General features: G+C 46.9%; 1 protein-coding gene across 1 annotated transcript in view; it reads left to right on the forward strand.

Moving 5' to 3' along the window:
* The first annotated feature begins 2,920 nt into the window (after positions 1-2,920).
* The window catches only part of klhdc3 (kelch domain containing 3), a 28,696-nt gene continuing 15,550 nt past the window's right edge, over positions 2,921-16,066 (forward strand). Inside the window, exons 1-7 of the mRNA XM_062464425.1 lie at positions 2,921-3,214; positions 5,480-5,656; positions 6,196-6,311; positions 6,396-6,467; positions 9,126-9,339; positions 10,369-10,455; positions 11,501-11,609. Of these exons, the coding sequence (XP_062320409.1) occupies positions 3,061-3,214; positions 5,480-5,656; positions 6,196-6,311; positions 6,396-6,467; positions 9,126-9,339; positions 10,369-10,455; positions 11,501-11,609 (929 nt within the window). The 5' untranslated portion in view covers positions 2,921-3,060. The remainder of the gene's footprint in view (positions 3,215-5,479; positions 5,657-6,195; positions 6,312-6,395; positions 6,468-9,125; positions 9,340-10,368; positions 10,456-11,500; positions 11,610-16,066) is intronic.

The raw sequence follows: 16,066 nt of genomic DNA on the forward strand, positions 1-16,066 counted from the left end.
CACAATCTGACCATTGTGTCTGCTGCAGCTGGCATGGGATGGTATGTCTCTCCACACCGTGAATCCATCAAAGTGGACCTGACCTGAACAGCAACGCAGGCAGATTCAAGGACAGCTGTCTCTCTGCCACCAGCTGCTGCTCTCAGGACCCCGGCTAATGACTAATCAACCTGCTTTTAACCACGCCCTCCTGGCACGGAGTCAGCTTCTGCATGACAGGAATTTAATTAATCCTCTAAATAACATTTCTGTTGAACTTAAGCAGTGCTTTTGATTAACAATAGAACTGAACCCCCCAGAAGTGGGTGAGCTGAGAGTGGAAACTTTCACAGGTTTCCGGTGTTGTACCGAAGTCGGTGACCTATCGAAAACTGACCAGGGATCGCTGTTCTAACCCGTTTTAGCGTCGTCCTACCGCTAGCGATGTTTGTGCCTCAGCGCAAGTTACTTAAATGTCCTCGTACATTCTGAGGCCAGATAGAACACAATGGAAACCACATGTAGCCAACTGTAATCAGTAATCTTACTGTATGTGTGTAGCCTGCTGTGTAGAATACTACAGCAACCCTTTTTTAATAACCCTGAATGATACACAGGTGTGACAACCATAAATTGAAACATGCTGCCCTCTTGTGGTCCGTCTTCAAAGGACTTCCCTCGTGACCACGAGCTAAGTTGAAATAAAAACGATTTTATCATGAATCATTCCATTCTTAAATAAGTTGATGTGATAAACACGTGTGCGCTTGATACTTATAGGAAAGCTTAGCTGTATTCGTGTTTATTACTATCTGTATGAGAAAACATATGAGCTTGTTCGTTATTTTTTGGTTTGATTGAACGTGGACATTTATAAACTAATTATTCACCGTAAACAAACGTCACCAGGCCCGCAAAGGGAGTGGATCGCACCGTCTCGCTTGAAAGCTACGCCTCGCTCCAAGGTAACCCCGGCTATACTTTTATTAGCACATACATGCACTTGTGCATTTTGATCAGGTATGTTTTAATAGCTTTCTTGTGTTGGTTGTCATCTAGGGACGGTTGCTAGCTGGATAACTAGCTACATGTAGTTAGTTGTTTGGCAGCCCGCTGACATAACTGGCATATCTGGGATATTCGTTTAGGGTACTGGTGTGCACGCCGGTCCGTCGGGAGACTACCCAGATTGATCTTATCTACTGCACTTCACCTTGAGGTTATGATATCGATACTTGCTTGTGCTTCCAAAACAGATGAGAACATCTACCGATGTCTTTGTTTTCATCGTTACCCACGTTTAAGTTATGGTTTGTTGATTTACTAGCATAGCTAGCGCACCCTGGTCATGTGAGTGGATTTTGTTCCGAGACCCATAACAAAGTAACCTTTCCTCGCTTATAGCTAGCTAATGTTAGCAAACTGTCTCTCACTCTAGCTACACCACGCTAATCTATATGTTATTAAGAAAACAACTGACAAGCCCTCCAGAAAGTGAATGAAAGTTAACAAGGTAGCTATCGAACATTTAGTTGTCAATGTTTAGTTGTAGTTGTCTGACATAATACAATTCAACATTGGCCACTAGTTAGCTTGCTATCTACTGTACTACTACTAGCTAGCCTATCTGCCTTCCATAGCTACCAGCGCTAGCAAATGAGCCAGCCAGATTGTCAGCTAGTAGCAGCTAGGGCTAGCTAGCAAGATATACAGTACTATACGGTTCTCTTCAGAGATGTTTTGATGCTCAGCTTTGTGCTTGAAATAGAGAGGTCTGCATAAATAGTCCTTGGAGAGTTTATTTTTAAGAGCAAACAAAAGGTCAGAGGTTTTTGGAACAGTTGGTATATCAGAGGTTAGGTAGTCTGCATGTGTCAGATAGCCGGTTAGCCAAGTTGTCGTAGGCTAGCTAGCATTAGCTGAACTGTCAGGACCTTACAGTTTTAACATGACAGCTTGAAACTTTCATATGTGTAGATCATTCAGTCAATGTATTTGAATTTTACGGTTTATGTCATGGCATAGGTAATAATGTTTGTTTTTGGCCTCCACGACAGTATAGGCTTCAATTATCAATCTACTTATATAGCTATATTTTTTGAATGTGCAGACTGTGTTTGCATGATTGATTGGTCCTTATCTGCTCTATAGAGAAGGAAGGTGTCTGTTAGTTCGAGAGACTAAAGTTAGCTGTCTTCGACATTGCTCGAGTATGCAACATTGTCCAGACAGGTGTCAGTGTGCTTCTGATACCAAGAGCTATTGAGTTTCTGACAGTCACTTCTTTCTCTTTTTGGCAGTCTTTATCTCTTTTACCCAGTATGACACGTCTATCATGCTCCCTTACTCTCGCGCTTCCTCTCGCGCTTCCACTCTCTCGCTGGCCGTAGTCTGTGCTCTTCCACCACTCGGCTAGGATAAAGGAAAATACTTGTGTTGCTTGGATTTATGAAAACCCTTCAGCTGTTTATGGCAGGTCTCTGATCCTCTTAGTTTGCAGTCTTCGTTGTGTTGTAGGTTGCATTTTTCCCCTAATCCTAACACTGGGTGTTTCTGTTTGACATCTTAATTGTTGCGTTACTTCGTGAACATTTTAAAATTTAAATGATTCTTTTAATGAAAAAATTAAAAGGACATGCTTTGCTCAGCCAAGCAGTTGCCTTTTCAAGGAAGGATGCTGTCTAACCAAATGGTCAAGGCTTACATGTTTTTATGTGTTCCTATTTTAAGCAGTGTTCCATCACAGGGGAGGGAACAAGGATATGGTTGAACATGAAGCCGTAGAGGGCTGTAGGTGTAGCCTAAGCATAGACGCCTCCTAAAATACCCTCCCTGCTCAGATAATGCAGGGGTTTGAGTGCCTGTCAACAACAGCAGAGCATAGTTGATGGGAGCCTTGCAGGACTAACAGTTCCCTCTCTGCGTAACTCTCAGATGACCTTCTGACCTCTGCTAACCCTTCCCTCTCTGCTCCCCTCCTCCTCCCCCGTGGCGTGGCAGGTCTCTCAGAAGTGCCTCCCTGGCACCCGGGCAGATGGGACAGTGATGGTCTGAGGCAGCAGGGAGGTGCTGGAGTGTGGGATGTTGCGCTGGACGGTGCACCTGGAAGGAGGCCCGCGGAGAGTGAACCATGCAGCCGTGGCCGTGGGCCACAAGGTGTACTCCTTCGGGGGCTACTGTTCTGGGGAGGACTACGAGACGCTACGACAGATCGACGTCCACGTCTTCAACACCGGTGAGCGGGGCGCGGGAGGTGACAGGTGTCTCCTTTGGTTTTTGTATTTTCGTCCTGATGGTAGATGTCAGCTGAGTCTGTGTGTTAGATGCAGGGTGGAGGCTGTGTGTTAGATGGAGGGTGGAGGCTGTGGGTTAGATGGAGGGTGGAGGCTGTGTGTTAGATGGAGGGTGGAGGCTGTGTGTTAGATGGAGGGTGGAGGCTGTGTGTTAGATGGAGGGTGGAGGCTGTGTGTTAGATGGAGGGTGGAGGCTGTGGGTTAGATGGAGGGTGGAGGCTGTGTGTTAGATGGAGGGTGGAGGCTGTGTGTTAGATGGAGGGTGGAGGCTGTGTGTTAGATGGAGGGTGGAGGCTGTGGGTTAGATGGAGGGTGGAGGCTGTGTGTTAGATGGAGGGTGGAGGCTGTGTGTTAGATGGAGGGTGGAGGCTGTGTGTTAGATGCAGGGTGGAGGCTGTGGGTTAGATGCAGGGTGGAGGCTGTGTGTTAGATGGAGGGTGGAGGCTGTGGGTTAGATGGAGGGTGGAGGCTGTGTGTTAGATGCAGGGTGGAGGCTGTGTGTTAGATGGAGGGTGGAGGCTGTGTGTTAGATGGAGGGTGGAGGCTGTGGGTTAGATGGAGGGTGGAGGCTGTGTGTTAGATGGAGGGTGGAGGCTGTGTGTTAGATGGAGGGTGGAGGCTGTGGGTTAGATGGAGGGTGGAGGCTGTGTGTTAGATGCAGGGTGGAGGCTGTGGGTTAGATGGAGGGTGGAGGCTGTGGGTTAGATGCAGGGTGGAGGCTGTGTGTTAGATGGAGGGTGGAGGCTGTGGGTTAGATGCAGGGTGGAGGCTGTGTGTTAGATGGAGGGTGGAGGCTGTGTGTTAGATGGAGGGTGGAGGCTGTGGGTTCTGCATGTCTGATGTTGTTTACAGGGGAACAGGATCAGTGGAGAAATGCAGGAAATGACTGTTTAAACTCCACCACATTTGAGGCTTACTATAACATCCCCATGTTCCTGTGGCCATCTGTTGCTGGCGTACGCTGCCAAACAGGTGCTTCTGAGCCCAGATGTCAAGGCCTAGTCCATGTCTTCAGAGAGAGGAGCGCTGTCTGGTTTATAACACTAACCTGCTTTTCTCCTCAGAATGAAAGGCTAACTGGCTTTGTCTCCAAACATTACCATTTATTTTTTCTTCTCACAACCTTTAACAACTCTACCAGTGTCATGGTGTTTGTATTTCTGCGTAGCCTATGAAAGACCTGCTGTTGCTCTCTGATTAGATGCCGACCCTGTGATTGTAATGCAAATGTTATTGTGTGTTTCTGCTGCCCTCCTGATGTCAGCTCTGTAGCGTGGCATCCATGGACTTTGATGTGTGTGGACATTGATTTTTTTCTATTTTTTTCCCTCCACTTTTATGTTCAAGCAGGCTGCAGTACTGCTAGTAAAGTTGTTAATGAGATGTTTGGTCATAGACCGTGAAGTCATGATCCTTCATCTCAAAGCAAACTTTTTAAAATATTTTTTTGTTTGTTACTTTGTTTATCATTAATTTGGGTTTTCCATTACTCAAATAATGTGTGTTCACCCATAACAGTTCCAACATCAGTGGTTTTGCATGTGGAAGAACTCAATGTAACAGCTGGACTTTGTCCTCACTTGCCTGTTAGCTGTAGTCACTTGCCTCCTCAAGTTATCAGAAAGGCCATTGACATTTGGATAAATGTTTTAGGGCTAAATGTCTGAAATGTGATTAATTTGTAATCATTTATGTAACGATTAATAATCATATTCACATATGTGCCCCTGTGCCCAATTTAGTTTGTAAAACTATATATATATATGTATATGTATATGTATATGTATTTGTCAGTTGGTTTGTCAAAGGTCTAAAGTAAGTTTAGTTTTACAAACTAAATTGAGTACATGAAAAGTGATCCTCCCTCCCTCCTCCTCCTCCCCTCCCTCCTCCTCCCCTCCCTCCTCCCCTCTCCCCTCCCTCCTCCTCCCCTCCCTCCTCCCCTCTCCCCTCCCTCCTCCTCCTCCCCTCCCTCCTCCTCCTCCCCTCTCCCCTCCCTCCTCCTCCTCCCCTCCCTCCTCCTCCTCCCCTCCCTCCTCCTCCCCTCCCTCCTCCCCTCTCCCCTCCCTCCTCCCCTCCCTCCTCCTCCTCCCCTCTCCCCTCCCTCCTCCTCCTCCCCTCCCTCCTCCTCCTCCCCTCTCCCCTCCCTCCTCCTCCTCCCCTCCCTCCTCCTCCTCCCCTCTCCCCTCCCTCCTCCTCCTCCCCAGTGTCTCTCCGCTGGATGAAGCTCCCCCCGGTGAGAACCGGCGGTCGTGAGCATGCCAGGGAGGTTCCCTACATGCGTTACGGCCACACAGCCGTGCTGCTGGAGGACACCATCTACATCTGGGGAGGCAGGAACGACACAGAGGGAGCCTGCAACGTGCTCTACGCCTTCGACGTCAGTGAGTAACCTCCCCCGACACCTGGGGTCCAACTCACTTCCTGTTTGCCTTAACGGCGGCTTGCTGTTGCTACTGAAGTAAGCCCTCTGCATCGCTAGCTGCAACATGCAACCAGGACCAAACCACACAAGCAGCCCTGCCCCACCTGCTGGGGCTTTGATGAACTCAAATCCAAAAGGAAATAGGAGTCTGATCAGATGTTACTTCTCTACACACACTCACACTCTCTCGATCTCTCTCTATTATAGAAATAGAGATAAAAACGAAGACTATCTCTCTAGCTACCTCTATATCTCATATCTATTTGTATCTATTTCTATACCTGTTTCTTGCTACCTAACGCTATATATCTCATATATATTTCTATATATCTCTATAGAGATATTTCTATATATCTAGATCTTTGTGTATATATATATATATATCTTTCTCTCTATCTCTATATATATATCTCCAGAGTGATTACCAACAGCACATTAGATGTAGTCTGGGTGTCTCTGCCACTGCTATGGGATGATGCGCTCTGTGTGTGTCATCAGACAGCCACAGGTGGTTCACTCCCAAGATCTCGGGGACGGTGCCTGGGGCTCGTGACGGCCACTCTGCCTGCGTCATGGGCAAGGCCATGTTCATCTTCGGGGGCTATGAGCAGCTGGTGAGTCCTTGCTGAGCTGTGTTCCCCTGCGGACGGCCGCGGCCCTCTCCGCCCCGGTCTGATCACCTCTCATCTATCCTCCAGGCCGACTGCTTCTCCAACGACATCCACAAGCTGGACACCACCACCATGGCCTGGTCTCTCATCAACGCCAGAGTGAGTTGGGGCAGGTTCCCCTACTTGATGCAACACCAACACCAAACCTGATGTGTTTCTGCTGTGGGGTTCTCTCTTGCTGCTTTAAACGTTTCAGGGCAGGGTGCCAGGTGTCCAAGCAGGATTGAGGGTCGTGCAAGTCGTTGGGGTTCATTATCGTTTGATGTAAAGTAGTGTACAGGGGTCTTATTGACTGGATACAGAGAGTGGCTCTTTCCCGTCTCCTAAAGCGGTTGTCTGGACCGCAGCCAAGGACTAAGAGCCTGGCAGGGGATTATACCCCAGCCTGGAGCTCTGCTGTTCCTCTGCAGCTCAACATGCCTGTATGATAGTCAGGTTACCTGGAGGTGAATGCTGCTGGTCATATGGAGCACCAGTCCACTCAGGGGTGTGTCCAGCACCAGTCCACTCAGGGGGGTGTGTCCAGCACCAGTCCACTCAGGGGGGTGTGTCCAGCACCAGAATTGGGTTTGTCACAGATGGCTTGCAGAATCAGTGCTCCACAGTCAACTCCTGTCATTTTCATCAACATGCAGATTACCGTAGGATTGGCTGTCTGTTAGGGTTCATCTGCACATGTGACTCGATGTGTTGTTGATTTGTCCTGTTGAAGGTTCTATCCCTCTGTGCTGACCATGCATCTGCTGAGGTTGTCAATACTGGGTATATCAATACTTTTTTCAACCTTTCAAAACTTTATATATATATATTTATATATATATAAATAAAACTACCTTTTGAACTTCTTTTTTAAAACCTTTTTTACCAAACCTTTTTAAAAACCTTTAGGAAAAAAATAAAGAAAAAAAACTTTTTAGAAACTTTTTTTGAAGGACAAATGGCCCAAAAAATTACGACAAACTCTGCTGAGTATGGTAGCGATACATCGTCATGGTTACACTAAAGAGAGCGAGGGCCTGTGTCTCCCTGGTTTGACTTTCATCTCTCTGCAGTTCGGTTATAAAACACATTCATGTTGACTTGGCCAGTCCAGGAACCCCTACACTAATCCTGTTATTTGTTTCTCAAACAAAGTTCAAGGGTTGGACTCAAACAAGCGGTTTAGTTTGAGTTCCGGATCTGAATGTGCTCAGTGTTTTTAGAAACCTTGAAGTTTCGGTCTTCAGCTGTATGCTGTGGGCTAGACCTGCGTGTACCTCCCATGCCTACTAGATGGCGCTGTTTACCTGCAGCTCTCATGAGGTGAGAGAACAGGGTTTCTGCCAGCTATCTTCCTCCTGCACCTGCTCACACTGCCAGGCTTATGGCTCTTATTCATCTGCAGGATCTCAGAAAGGTGGGATTATACCTTGGCTCCTGCTGAGCAGTGTACAGATCAGGGTGTGCAGATCAGGGTGTACAGATCAGGGTGGGCAGATCAGGGTGTGCAGATCAGGGTGTGCAGATCAGGGTGTGCAGATCAGGGTGTGCAGATCAGGGTGTGCAGATCAGGGTGTGCAGATCAGGGTGTACAGATCAGGGTGGGCAGATCAGGGTGTGCAGATCAGGGTGTGCAGATCAGGGTGTGCAGATCAGGGTGTGCAGATCAGGGTGTGCAGATCAGGGTGTACAGATCAGGGTGTGCAGATCAGGGTGTGCAGATCAGGGTGTGCAGATCAGGGTGTGCAGATCAGGGTGTGCAGATCAGGGTGTATAGATCAGGGTGTGCAGATCAGTAAGTAAGTAAGACTTTATTTATATAGCACATTTCATACAAGAATTGCAGCTCAAGGTGCTTTACATAAAATCAATAAAAACAATAATACAAGTGATAAACAATTCAAACAAAAATAAAAATCCCAATAAGATCTCTGTTCAAGAGAGAAACCAACTTTAAACATGCATCTTAAAAGTAACAATAATATAATTAATAAAAGTAGGAAAACCCTTTTGAGATCAAATTAATTAAATGCTTCGGTAAAAAGGTAGGTTTTAAGCTGTCTTTTAAAAATGTCTAGTGTTTGCTTCCCTAATATTTATGGGTAATTTGTTCCATAGTTTTGGGGCGTAATTGACAAAGGCTGAATCACCAATCTTCTTATGACTGCTTCTGGTGACCTCTAATAGGCCTGCATTTGATGATCGCAGTGTTCTAGCTGGTGTGTAGTTTATAAAGGAGTTAGCAAAGGAGTTAGCAATGTAGCTAGGTCCTTGTCCGTGTAGAGCTTTGTATGTGAGGAAAAGGACCTTAAAGTCAATTCTGAAGGTAACAGGGAGCCAGTGTAAAGTAGCTAGGACAGGACTAATGTGTTCTCTCCTTTTAGTTTTGGTTAATAATCTAGCTGCAGAATTTTGAATGAGCTGTAGTCTTTCAGTGGTTTTCTTGGGAATACCAGTGAAAAGTGCGTTACAGTAGTCCAGCCGGCTGGATATAAAAGCATGAATTAACTTCTCTGCATCATTTTGGTTTATGAATGGTCGTACCTTTGCTATATTCCTCAGGTGAAAGAAAGCTGTTTTGGTCACTTTATTAATGTGAGAGTTGAAATTCAAATCTGAGTCCAGGATTACACCGAGACTCGTCACCTCAGGTTTAAGACAGGGGGTTAAGCCTCCAAGATCAGGGTTAGGCTATTGAGCTGGGCTGTGGATGAGGATGAGGTTACTGAAGCCCTCTGGAGGAACGTAATGACTGATGATGTGTGTGTGTTCCCTCAGGGAACCCCGGCACGATGGAGAGACTTCCACTCTGCCACCATCATCGGGACTAAAATGTTTGTATTTGGAGGCCGAGCGGACCGCTTCGGTCCCTTCCACTCCAACAACGAGATCTACTGCAACAAGATCAAGGTGTTCGACACAGAGACCAGCTGCTGGCTCAACACACCCTCTGCACAACTACTGCCTGAGGGAAGACGCAGCCACTCAGCCTGTGAGACACACACACACACATATACACACAGCACAGACACAGGCATTAATACACTTTATTACTATTTCATGCTCATTTAAACATTTCTGAAAGAGTTTGGCAGCAAGGTCTTATTTCATATTTTTGTACCTTTAAACTTTCATTGAGGTCTAATTGGAGTTCAGCGTTGCGAAGCACCTTGAATTACAAACAGTCCGAAATAAAAGCTGTTACTTTTCAAGGAGGCTGTGATAGGTTCATAAACAGGACAACCGTCTGCACTCATTTTCCAGCTTTCTTACTTTTATGATGTCATTCTAAACACCCAGCTGCTGCCGAGGCAGTGTGACCTTCCAGTCTCTCCTGGTGCGTTTGTGTCCTGTTGAAGAAGCAGTGTTGCGTAATGGAGGCAGCCAGCCTTGCCTCATGATTGGTTAAGGCTAGCTTGTTCCTCATGATTGGTTAAGGCTAGCTCGGGCCTCATGAATGGTTAAGGCTAGCTCGTGCCTCATGATTGGTTAAGGCTAGCTGGTGCCTCATGATTAGTTCAGGCTAGCTGGTGCCTCATGATTGGTTAAGGCTAGCTGGTGCCTCATGATTGGTTAAGGCTAGCTGGTGCCTCATGATTGGTTAAGGCTAGTTGGTGCCTCATAATTGGTTAAGGCTAGCTGGTGCCTCATGATTGGTTAAGGCTAGCTGGTGCCTCATGATTGGTTAAGGCTAGCTCGTGCCAAGCCGTCTACATAACTGGCACTCAAATGTTCAACAGTGGCTCAACAGGGTCATTTCTTTTGTATCTAATTTTCTGTTATGATGCATACAGTGGGCAACAGGCAAGCAGTCGTAATGCCTGCTTCCAACAATTTGTGAAAATGTGTTTTGTTTCATTTGAATTGCTATTTAGAAATGTTCTGTAGTTCAGAATGTTTTTTTTGTCAGGTAGTAAATAGTAATACATGACTATACATTACTAGACCACTTTTTCAATACAATGTTTTTTCAAAATCTCTTTTCTGTTTCTGACTGCCCCCCCCCCCCCCCGCCCCCTAGTCTCGTGTGATGGGGAGCTCTACATATTTGGAGGCTACAATGCCCGCCTGGACCGCCACTTCAACGACCTTTGGAAGTTTAACCCAGGTGAGGAACCTTCCGCCAGCCCATCGTAGAACCTTCCCTGCTCACCCACCCCAGCCCATCACAGACAGCACTGCGGAGCTGTCTCCTGATTGGTTGACAAGTCTGTCTGGCTGTTTGATGCATTGTACTCTGTGCACCTTCTGTTGAGGGAGCGCAGCTCAGCACAGCGCTGGTTCATCTTGACCCAGTTCCTCCCAGCTCTCCAGGAGAGAGGGACATGTAGACATGTCTCTCACAGCAGAGCTGATCACCACCATCCCTGCCTGCTCTGAGGAGCAGAGCTTGATCACCACCATCCCTGCCTGCTCTGAGGAGCAGAGCTTGATCACCACCATCCCTGCCTGCTCTGAGGAGCAGAGCAGATCTCACAAGAGGAAAAGGGAGGGTGGACATGCTGCCCATCATGCCTGCAGTACAAATGCTGTCCACCAGAGGGCCGTGCAGGCCTCTCCACGGCAATGTCCTTGCAGGGACTGGAGGGCCTGTTGCCATGGAGACGTAATGACGCCGTGGACAGTGTGTGAGGAGCTTCCGTCCTTATATGGAGGGATGGAGAGAACCCCCTCACGTACACAGGGAAGAGGAGGGAGGAGCCACCTGCTGTTTTCTAACTTTTGAGTTGAAAACTCCTCTTTTTGTCTTCTGGCATACAGCTCCCCCCCCCCTCCCAAGTTGTGTGTGTGTGTGTGTGTGTGTGTGTGTGTGTGTGTGTGTGTGTGTGTGTGTGTGTGTGTGTGTGTGTGTGTGTGTGTGTGTGTGTGTGTGTGTGTGTGTGTGTGTGCGCGCTATATAGAGAGAGGAGCTGAATGGATGCCAGACACAATTGTGAGTGGAGCAGGTTTATGTAACAATAACCAGCTAGGTATTTCCAAACGCAGCAACAAAGCCTTCCACCTCGATCTGTCAGCTAGCTCTGAAGATGTTATTCAGAACCTCATACAGAGACAGGCTGGCCTTCAGAGTGCTCTGTCCCATGGTGAAGAAACACATTCCCTACTGATCCTTAGTCCACGACTGAATATTGATTTGTTGTGTGTGTCTGCAGAGGCGTTCTCCTGGAGGAAGGTGGACCCCCGAGGAAAAGGCCCATGTCCCAGGAGGAGACAGTGCTGTTGCATGGTGGGAGATCGCATCATCCTGTTCGGAGGAACCAGGTGAGCTTCATGTTCTTGATGTAGCAGAACCTCAGACCCAGGTGAGCTTCATGTTCTTGATGTAACAGAACCTCAGACCCAGGTGAGCTTCATGTTCTTGATGTAACAGAACCTCAGACCCAGGTGAGCTTCATGTTCTTGATGTAACAGAACCTCAGACCCAGGTGAGCTTCATGTTCTTGATGTAACAGAACCTCAGACCCAGGTGAGCTTCATGTTCTTGATGTAGCAGAACCTCAGACCCAGGTGAGCTTCATGTTCTTGATGTAACAGAACCTCAGACCCAGGTGAGCTTCATGTTCTTGATGTAGCAGCACCTCTGACCCAGATGAGCTTCATGTTCTTTATGTAGCAGGAACCTCAGAACATGGACGAGACTCCTGTCAGTGTTCTGTAGGAACGTCTGAACCAGCCCATTGAGGTCTGGTTAACTGCCTGAAGCCCAAAGAGACCCAGGGCTGAAGACAAGCATAGAATCTTGGTTATCAGCACTTCAGCTCAGCAGTTACCAGATAGATGAGAGGTTTGTCTCTGCTCATGGTCGTAGTGGTTTATGTGAAGCCACACTCAGACTACCAGAACATCCTGGCTGGCTGGCAGGCTGGCTGAGGGGGGGGGGGGGGGGTGCTGGCTGGTGTATGACTGGCTCTGAGGGGGGGGGTGCTGGCTGGTGTATGACTGGCTCTGAGGGGGGGGGGGGGTGCTGGCTGGTGTATGACTGGCTCTGAGGGGGGGCGGGGGGGGGTGCTGGCTGGTGTATGACTGGCTCTGAGGGGGGGGGGGTGCTGGCTGGTGTATGACTGGCTCTGAGGGGGGGGGTGCTGGCTGGTGTATGACTGGCTCTGAGGGGGGGGGGTGCTGGCTGGTGTATGACTGGCTCTGAGGGGGGGGGTGCTGGCTGGTGTATGACTGGCTCTGAGGGGGGGGGGGGGGGGGTGCTGGCTGGTGTATGACTGGCTCTGAGGGGGGGGGGGGGGTGCTGGCTGGTGTATGACTGGCTCTGAGGGGGGGTGCTGGCTGGCTGGCTGGCCGGCCAGGGGACGTCCCTGACCAGTAGCTGGTGTAAGGAGGTAGCTAATCCAGAGTGTCTCTGCAGGCCTGTTATCAGCAGCGGCCTGTTATCAGCTGGCCCCCTCTGAGCAGCCTCACACTGGGGGAGGGACGTGAGGGAGAACACTCACATTGCGTCTCTGTAAGGACCCCCCCAGGACCCTCCCAGCCCCCCCTGCCCCCCAGTCACGGCTGATAAGGCTAGTAGTTTAGCTTCAGCATAATGAGCAGCGCACCCTTATACACAACACTGCTGTTCCTGGACACATTTCTAAGATTAAAAGTTATTTAGTTTGTTTTGGAATGCGACTAATTTAATAAAGTCTGTTCGGTTGGACCCGTTTCTTTTTGCGTGTAAGTTTTAGTTTCTTAAATGAACTAATTTAGCTCAAGAGAGGTGTGAAGGGCTGATTGTTGTGCTGGTAATGAGTTTAGGAGAGAGTGATTTGTTTGCAGAAGTGGTGAGCAGAATAGTGTGCTTATTAATGAGCCTGGCTGGGCTGGGCTGGGCTGGGCTGTGCTTGGCTGGGCTGTGCTTGGCTGGGCTGGGCTGGGTCACACCCCTCATCTCAGTCATGATGACCTGGGTGGTGTCGAGGGGCATTTCCACACACAGACACACACACACACACACTGGTATGGCACAGCTAAAGGGCTTGGCATGCAGTGTCCCTGCCTGGCTGCTGTGTCTGGTAACAGTACAAAGGAGAGCCTGACCTTGCCAGCTCTCAGCAAGGAGCCCTCATGGGCCTTGTGGCCTGGGATGACCTGGACACACACACACACACACACGGACACACACACACACACACACACACACACACCCAGACTGAGCTAGGCCCTATCTATGTTATAAATATACTTTATATTTATGTTATAAATATACTCTATCTGTTATATCTATACTTTATATATCTGTTATAAATATACTCTGTTATAAATATACGCTATATATCTATGTTATAAATATACGCTATATATCTATGTTATAAATATACTCTGTTTGTTATAAATATACTCTATATCTGTTATATCTATACTTTATATATCTATGTTATAAATATATTCTATGTTATAAATATACGCTATATATCTATGTTATAAATATACTCTATATATCTACAGTTAGGTCCATAAGTATTTGGACATTGACACAATTTTCATCATTTTGGCTCTGTATACCACCACAGTGGATTTGAAATGAAACAATCAAGATGTGCTTTAAGTGCAGACTTTCAGCTTTAATTTCAGGGTATTTACATCCAAATCAGGTGAACGGTGTAGGAATTACAATACATTTTATATGTGGCCCCCCCCTTTTTAAGGGACCAAAAGTAATTGGACAATTGGCTGCTCAGCTGTTCCATGGCCAGGTGTATGTTATTCCCTCATGGGAGTTCGTTATTTCATTGACAAGGAGCAGATAAAAGGTCTAGAGTTCATTTCAAGTATGGTATTTGTGTTTGGAATCTGTTGCTGTCAACTCTCAATATGAAGTCCAAAGAGCTGTCACCATCAGTGAAGCAAGCCATCGTTAGGCTGAAAAATCAAAACAAACCTATCAGAGAGATAGCAAAAACATTAGGTGTGGCCAAATCAACTGTTTGGTACATTCTTAAAAAGAAAGAACGCACTGGTGAGCTCAGCAACACCAAAAGACCCGGAAGACCACGGAAAACAACTGTGGTGGATGACAGAAGAATTCTTTCCCTGGTGAAGAAAAACCCCTTCACAACAGTTGGCCAGATCAAGAACACTCTCCAGGAGGTAGGCGTATCTGTGTCAAAGTCAACAATTAAGAGAAGACTTCACCAGAGTAAATACAGAGGGTTCACCACAAGATGTAAACCATTGGTGAGTCTCAAAAACAGGAAGACCAGATTAGAGTTTGCCAAAAAACATCTAAAAGAGCCTGTACAGTTCTGGAACAACATCCTATGGACAGATGAGACCAAGATCAACTTGTACCAGAATGAGAAAGAGAAGAGTATGGAGAAGGGAAAGAACTGCTCATGATCCAAAGCATGCCACCTCATCAGTGAAGCATGGTGGAGGTAGTGTTATGGCGTGGGCATGTACGGCTGCCAATGGAACTGGTTCCCTTGTATTTATCGATGATGTGACTGCTGACAAAAGCAGTAGGATGAATTCTGAAGTGTTTCGGGCAATATTATCTGCTCAGATTCAGCCAAATGCTTCAGAACTCATAGGACGGCGCTTCACAGTGCAGATGGACAATGACCCGAAGCGTACTGCGAAAGCAACCAAAGAGTTTTTTAAGGCAAAGAAGTGGAATGTTCTGCAATGGCCAAGTCAATCACCTGACCTAAATTCAATTGAGCATGCATTTCACTTGCTAAAGACAAAACTGAAGGGAAAATGCCCCAAGAACAAGCAGGAACTGAAGACAGTTGCAGTAGAGGCCTGGCAGAGCATCACCAGGGACGAAACCCAGCGTCTGGTGATGTCTATGGGTTCCAGACTTCAGGCTGTCATTGACTGCAAAGGATTTGCAACCAAGTATTAAAAGTGACAATTAGATTTATGATTATGTTAGTTTGTCCAATTATTTTTGGTCCCTTAAAAAGGGGGGGGGGCACATATAAAATGTGTTGTAATTCCTACACCGTTCACCTGATTTGGATGTAAATATTCTGAAATTAAAGCTGAAAGTCTGCGCTTAACCCTCGTGCTGCCTTCGGGTCACATGACCCAAAGGTTCATAACGAACCATCGTTGTGTTTACCCAATTTTACCCAATACAAAAACAAATTAAAATAATTTTCTTTTAACCTTTGCAATGTGGGGGGTCTGAGACAGCCTAGCTGTTAAAAGAAAATGCTTCACTTTGTCTTTGTATACGGTAAATTTGTCGCAATACGACGGTGGGTCACAATGACTGATGGGTCAGAATGACCCGAAGATAACACAAGGGTTAAAGCACATTTTGATTGTTTCATTTCAAATCCATTGTGGTGGTATACAGAGCCAAAATGATGAAAATTGTGTCAATGTCCAAATACTTATGGACCTAACTGTATGTTATATCTATACTCTATATATCTATGTGCTTAACATTGGTCCATTGGTCATCTTCCTCACTAGCTTGTTTTTATTTAAACGCCACTTCTAGCCGGAGCTAATCAGAGTTTATTCTAGTGTTTGTTTTCCCATGGCTTAACAACTTAGAGAGTAATTAACAAGGCTAAGGAGTTATTTGTATCTGTCTCAATGAAATTGACAAACGTCTGCGCAAGCGGTCCTGAGTTACTGGATGGACACCCTGCTTGTGTTCCTCACGTCAGGACACAGACAGGAAACAGAGAGCAGATTTACGAGCGGCCTGTTGTTGTCCTGGGAGACGGCCTTTCAGACTGATCCTGAACAGAACTCGTCCGGTGATATTT

The sequence above is a fragment of the Osmerus eperlanus genome, chromosome 6, assembly GCF_963692335.1.
Source record: "Osmerus eperlanus chromosome 6, fOsmEpe2.1, whole genome shotgun sequence".
In the NCBI taxonomy this organism is placed as follows: Eukaryota; Metazoa; Chordata; class Actinopteri; order Osmeriformes; family Osmeridae; genus Osmerus; species Osmerus eperlanus.